The 6,619-nt window shown below is 37.6% G+C and overlaps 1 protein-coding gene across 1 annotated transcript in view; it reads right to left on the minus strand.

The window, feature by feature from the left end:
* The window catches only part of Cngb3 (cyclic nucleotide gated channel subunit beta 3), a 198,120-nt gene that overhangs the window by 78,430 nt on the left and 113,071 nt on the right, over window positions 1–6,619 (minus strand). Inside the window, 3 exon segments of the mRNA XM_029561798.1 lie at window positions 1,487–1,594; window positions 1,597–1,645; window positions 5,839–5,980. Coding sequence (XP_029417658.1) covers window positions 1,487–1,594; window positions 1,597–1,645; window positions 5,839–5,980 — 299 coding nt within the window.

The following is a 6,619-nucleotide window of genomic DNA, read 5'->3' on the forward strand; positions in this document are numbered from 1 at the left end:
AACATCCAAGAAGGTTAGTTCCACCATTCTGGCATTTTTAATTACTGTGTGTCTTGCAGATAAATCTTGGGTAATGACCAGTTGGTCTCAAATAAACCTTATCTAGAGATATTTTTCTTGATCTGTTATGTATAATTAGTCAGTAGATTGTAGGAATAATATGGTTCACCCCAATTCTATCCAAAGGAATAATGACAATGGATTGCCGTAAATGAGGAATGGCTGATCCTCCTGGAACAGGGACCTCTGGCTGACTAGATTTACCAGAAGGGCAGATAGAGGGGAATAGATGGGGGTCCTGACAACACAGTGGACAGTGGCAGGGATGACAGAGTATGGAGGCTCTAGTGGGAGAGGAAGGCTGTCTATCTGATGAGTTTATATTCATACTCAGATGCCAAGGAACTCAGAAAGTAAGCGACTGTGACCAGTAATAGTCATATATATATAGAGATTAGAAATGCATGTGAAAACGTCTCAATGTCAAGAGCCCTGAAATGAATTTTTCTGTATGAAACTGTGTATTTTAACAACGAAGTGGAGATCTTTTTTAAATGTTAAAACCTCATTTAATTTTGTGTCTTATAGAGTTTATAATGAGTAAAAGATTGTACAAGTGTAATAATAATAAAAAAATTATTTTGAGCTTCCGTGCTGTAGTTGTAGAGCAGACAGCATTGATTAAGGGTCTCTTAGAAACAACTACAAACCATGTGGTGCAGTGAGAATGGCTGGAGAGCTTGCTGCTTTTCTTGCACACTGTGCTCCCAGGAGAGGGAGATGTCACAGAGCAGGAGTTTGGAGAACAGATGCCAGGCTGAGTTGCAGTTCACCATTTGGTGGTTCTGCATCCTTGACCAAATGTCTCAGTTGGGTTAGGAGTCTCTGCTGTTTCCTTGTCTCTGAAAAGGGGTCAATGGAACTCAATTTTCTTTTTTTTAAATTTAATTTATATTTTATGTGTACAAGTGTATTGCCTGCATGTATGTGAGTGTACCTGTGTTGTGCAATGCTATGGAGGTCAGAAGAGGGCGTTGGATTCCCCTGGAACTGGAGTTAAGGACAGTTCTTAGCTGCTATGTGGGTGCTGGGACTCGAACCCAGGTCCTCTGCAAGAGCAATCAGTGCTCTTAACTGCTGAGCCATCTCTTCAGCCCCTCATTTTCCCTTTAATTTATTTATTATTTATTTATTATTGTGTGTGTGTGTGTGTGTGTGTGTGTGTGTGTGTGTATGATAAGGTAACATGTAATTCCTAGCATCTGGTAGGACGGAATAAAATTTAACCTTTCTCTTTTAAGATTTGCCTTCCAAAAAATATATGGCTCTACATTTAAGAAAAAAATCATTGGTATGGTATTAAATTAATGCCTTAGAAATTATTCCTTTTCAATCTGCTGTTCAAATCCAATTTATCTCTTCTTTCAGTTAACATAATTTTCATTATGTGATAAGGCTTAGAAGAATTTAAGCAGTAAATGCTTACCTAGTATTCTTTGAGAGTTCCATGTATATTTCAGCCAAGTCCGAACTCGATTCTGCACACTTTGAGGAATGGAATATTTGTTCATGTAGGCAGTGATATGGTCCATGAGATATGGAAGCTGTTCTTTTTGGCTGTCGCTGCCCCAATTATATCGCGCATCTAAAACAACAAACCCAGGAGAGAAATTTCAACCCCATTATTTGTCCTTAAGCATACCTTTATAATGCCCTAACTACCCGATTTTAACACACTCACATCAGATCTTAATTTCACCCATTTCAGTTAAAATGTTGGGGAAATGACATTCTCTCTCTGACAGCAATAAGACCCATCATAACAATCATGTGAGAATTTTGTGGGGATTCAATCTCATAATGCAAGTGACTTCACATCATTTTCACAAATTTTGTGTTACTGTGGAAATGATCACTGACATTTTAAAGCACCTATACCCTCTGCACATATGCAAAGCAAGTGTAATGAAAGCTGAGCAGTTATTTGGCAGAACAGCTAGTCCATTTTGATGAGCCTCACTGTAAAAGTATCCTTCACAGATGAGCCAGTGTTGGTTGGCTTTGTAGGCTCAGTTTATCATGCAGTTTCAACCTCTGTACTTCCCTTTGTGTTGTTTAGACAGATAAAATCAAATCTTATCATGCTCAAGGCATAGTATTCAGCAGAAGTTGAAATGTGCTGAAATTACTGAAGCATTGTCTACTGCTGTGACAATACTTAAGGAACTGTCAGGATTAGTTCTCAGATGTTTATAACTCAGCCATAAAAACCCACTCTAGGTTAAAAGCTGAGCTTTAAGGTCTCAGCACAAAAAAAGATATATTGCTTGCCTCTTCCTCTCACAGAGAGGGAAGCAAGTGGTTGCAAATTTGCTTTGACTGTGGGTTTATTATAGAGGGAAACTAGGGCTTCTCTTTCACACGAATACTTTTCTCATTCATTCTAGTAGCTGTGGAGACTTTTCTGCTTATGGAAAAACTACTTTTTTTTTGATATAGCTCAGATACCATTTATCATGATGGCCTCTCAGTTTACATTTTTAGAGTTAATGGGCTCTTCTATTTCTTAAAAGTATTTGCTGAGGACATTCAGAGACAATCCAGTGTATCCATTTTTCAGTCTCTTACTCTTCAATGGCTCTCCGAATATTCTACAACCTTAATTCCCAGATTTTTGTTTTCCATCTGCTTTTGACAGATAAACACGTTTATGCAGTTTTTCTTAAGGCCGTGAGACTTGGTATATTAGGGGTTGGGTTGGGAGATAGTTGGGAACCAAAGACAACTTAAAACATTAAATCTTGAGAGCCCAAGTACTATAGTAATCTGAATGTCTTCTGTATTATCCTTTAGCGATGGTGGGTTTCATTGGTGTACGAATTGAGGACAATTTGTATTACACAATGGGTTTCAGTCTAGGGAAGCACAGGAGTGAGTGTTAGAAAATATCAGGCTTTATGAGTTGCATCACAGACTAGTGAAAAGTGATTGTGGGGCATAGTCATTAGTGTGGTTACATGTATGAATTTTGATACATGGAAATTTTATCCCAGGATATCTTGCTTTTGCATCTATCTGGCTCCTTCTCAGCATCTTCTATTCATATTTACTATGAGAGATTAAGGTGCATGTAAATCTATATCCAGCTTCCAACTTTCTCTTGTGCTCCAGTACCACAATTTCTGTGATTTCAGTTCCTGTTAGTGCTTCAAATTCAATTTAAGGTCAGGTATGTTACAGTATATAAAGTGTCACTTCTCAAACATTCATTTATAAGAATCATGCAAAGATCTTGTTAAGATGCAGGGTCTGATTGAGTAGGTCTACAGTAGAGTCCAAATTCAGAATCCCCAAGCGATATGGCTGCAATTGTTGTAGTGAGTGGTAAGAGATTTGAATTGATGCTAGGAAGACACTGTTTCCCCTTTTTCTTTTTCTTTTTTCTTTTTCCTTTTGAGACAGAGTCTCACCCTGTAGTCCTGGCTGGCCACAATTTTTCTCTATAGACCAGGCTGATTTTGATCTTGTGGCAATCCTCCTGCCTCTACCTCCTAATTGCTAGGATTATAGGACATAGACATCATTTTTCAGTCTTTTGAAAATTGTTTTGCACATACTGAGTGTTCTATATGTGTTAAGTTTTGCTTTGATTGCCAATATTATTGTACATGGTTCCATTTTTAAGACAGTATGAATTATAAGTGTGAAATGGCAGTGCCTCTTAATCTCTTTAGACTGGAGTTTCCTCATCTGTAAAACTGATAAAACAATGTGTACCTCATATGGATTTTATGACTATGAAATAATGTGGGTTTTTTCTTACTTCCATTCCAATAAATTTTAATTGAATTTCTATCTAATTACCTTCCTATTTCAACCATTAGCACATTTCCCCAGCCACTGAGATAATATTTTACACATAAGTTTTAACTGCTTGATACTCATTTTCCAAATGGAGTTTCTGCTCCAATCACCCTTTTTAGTTCACTAATAAGACCAAACTAGAGTTGCCATGTCCCTGTGCATTGGCATTACCCATATGCCTATTTTCTGAATTTTGATGTGTTTGCCTTTAAAGGCTTCCTGACTGAGAGCCTTGCTTGCCCCTTGCAATGATAGCTGATTGCAACAGATAGTGACCAACTTCCCTGAAAGTGCCTTTCATAATGCAAACTAACTCATAATCCCTATTCCCAAATGCCTTCATTATATAGCTGTCATATAGTCTCCCACATCTAAGCCACTATATATCTGTCCCATATGACTGTACTAGGCGTCAGAGAAATAGCCTTACAGCTCAAAGCCCAGTAAAATTATTCAAATTACCTGACCCTCATCTTGTTTACCCAGGTCCATTCCTTCCTTCCTTCCCTGATAATTCCCTATTTTGTTCAATGCCCTCACCTTCATGGTGTGGTATGCACTTTCCTTTTAAGATACGTGAGTGTAGCAAATTATATTTTCAATAGCATTTGCTCTTGATGTTCACCAAAAGTAATAATAAAACATTTAAAAACAATTATCCTTTCTGGTTGATATAATTAACCATGAGTCTCTTTGTCCAATGTCCTCCAGAGGCTGGCTTCCCATTGCTTTCAAGGTAAAACTCAAATCTGATATTCAGAACCCTTAAAATATTGAATCTTTGCATCTACTTCTTATTTACAGAGGTCCTTTATAGCATTAATTCTGGACCTCTTTCTGTTTCCTTGAACACATCTGAGGCTTACTGGCATCTTTTCATTTACTGTTTCTGATCTGTTGAACTGCTTATTGATGATGACTGGTTACCATTTCGCTTTTGAAAATGCCTCAGATACATCTGCTTCATGAAACCTCTTGGGAGGCTTCCCATTTTGAAATCATACAGAGCTTCCAAACCTCTCTGGTGCCTGGCATGTTTGGCAGACCCTTGACATTCTTGGATGCATTATTTGAGGCTTGAAATGTTTTGATCATTATCAAATATCTTATTGAGTAGTTCTTATTGTTACAGCATGAATTTCATCCATACTGTTGTGAGTGTGGTGAGTGAGAATCATGATTTCTCCAATGAGATTAATGATTTTGTCATCTTGTACCCAGGTTCCTGAGCCTTGTCATACCTCCATATGGGGCTGTGTAACGGAATGTGGGGGCTGTAAAAATTTGGTAGCAATAAAATGTTTCTGAATGTACAATGACCAAAAATTAATTCAAAATTAAATATGCAATGAATTCAAGGTGTCTCTGGCATGGCTTGCCCATACTGTAGTGTACAAATTCACTGAGGCTTTGGTTCCGAACACATCACAGGCACACTTTGCACTGAGCATGCCATTATGCCATAGAACAACATCGAATGCTATTTGAAACACCTTGGCTTAGGTTCAAGACTACTTAATCATGAATAACAATGTTTTCACTGCCTATGAAAAGTGTTCTATAGCCTAACAAACTTTGCTGGTAAGTCTTCGACAGATTTAATGGTCTAAAAATGGAAAGGCAATTGGCTATGGTGGCACACATATGCCATTCCAGCACTTGAGGTCTGAATCCACTTCTCTATGAAAGGAAGGAGGACAATAAGCTCAAAGGTATGTAGCAAGAGTCTGTCTTCAAAAAAGTCATTGTTGCAATGTTGACACACAAACCTATTCTATGTCATTTAATAGATGAAAGATGGCAGAGGGAGGAGGAGGAGGAGGAAGAGGGGAAGGAGGAGGATAAGGAAGAGGAGGAGGAGCAGGAAAAGAACAACCAGACGGATTTTAATTTTTCCTCCATAAAATTTATAAACACTTATTAGTATTTCAAAAATGAAAATACTTTGTGTCTAGGGATTCACAATCAACTTACCTGACCAATTAGGCTGGAGAACACAAAAATTCCAGAAAAAAAATTCAAGAGTTAAAAAACAATTTCAAATGAAGTTTGTGGCTCAGGAAGGCCTCCAATAGCAATTAAAGTTCGAACTGCCCAATAATAACATCTTAGATATCTGGAAAAAAGAATACATGCATTTTTTCTTATATATTGTTGTAATACCATTTTGCTCAGGAGCATAGTTTATGTAGATAGCACTGGTAAGTATTATGTGTGGTAAACACCTTCCTTGGGTTTAAATGTTTAGCCATTTCATAATGATCTAGTCCCAAAACTTAGTAGTCCAAAACAACCACTGTGTTATCAGGCTCATATTTTGTGTGTGAGGAATTTGTGAAAAAGTTAGCATAGAAGTGTTATGTACATTCTACGATGTTTTCCGATAGAGTGCCTTGGATAGTTGGAGACATCTGGGAAGGTGTGATTGGGGCCACCTGCCTGAGATCTTGATTTGTAGTGTTGTCTGGGTCTCTGTGCTTTTTTCCATAGTATGTCTGCTTGGAATGTCCAAGGTAGCTTCTTACCTCACATGTTTAAGCCTGGGCTAGGCTGGTTGGGACATGTGATTTCTCTCTATCTTTCCAATGTGACTAGTTTGGGCTTCCTTATACTGTGCCAATTTCAAGGTAGATAGACTTTTAAAAAATTATTTATTTAATAACCATATAATTAGAAGAGGCATTTCATTACAACAGCATTCACATATTCAATAACAATTTCCAGAGCTAAGATGCATCTCTTTCAAAATTGGCTG

This window comes from Nannospalax galili, unplaced genomic scaffold (assembly GCF_000622305.1).
Source record: "Nannospalax galili isolate Female #2095 unplaced genomic scaffold, S.galili_v1.0 scaffold934, whole genome shotgun sequence".
Taxonomy (NCBI): Eukaryota; Metazoa; Chordata; class Mammalia; order Rodentia; family Spalacidae; genus Nannospalax; species Nannospalax galili.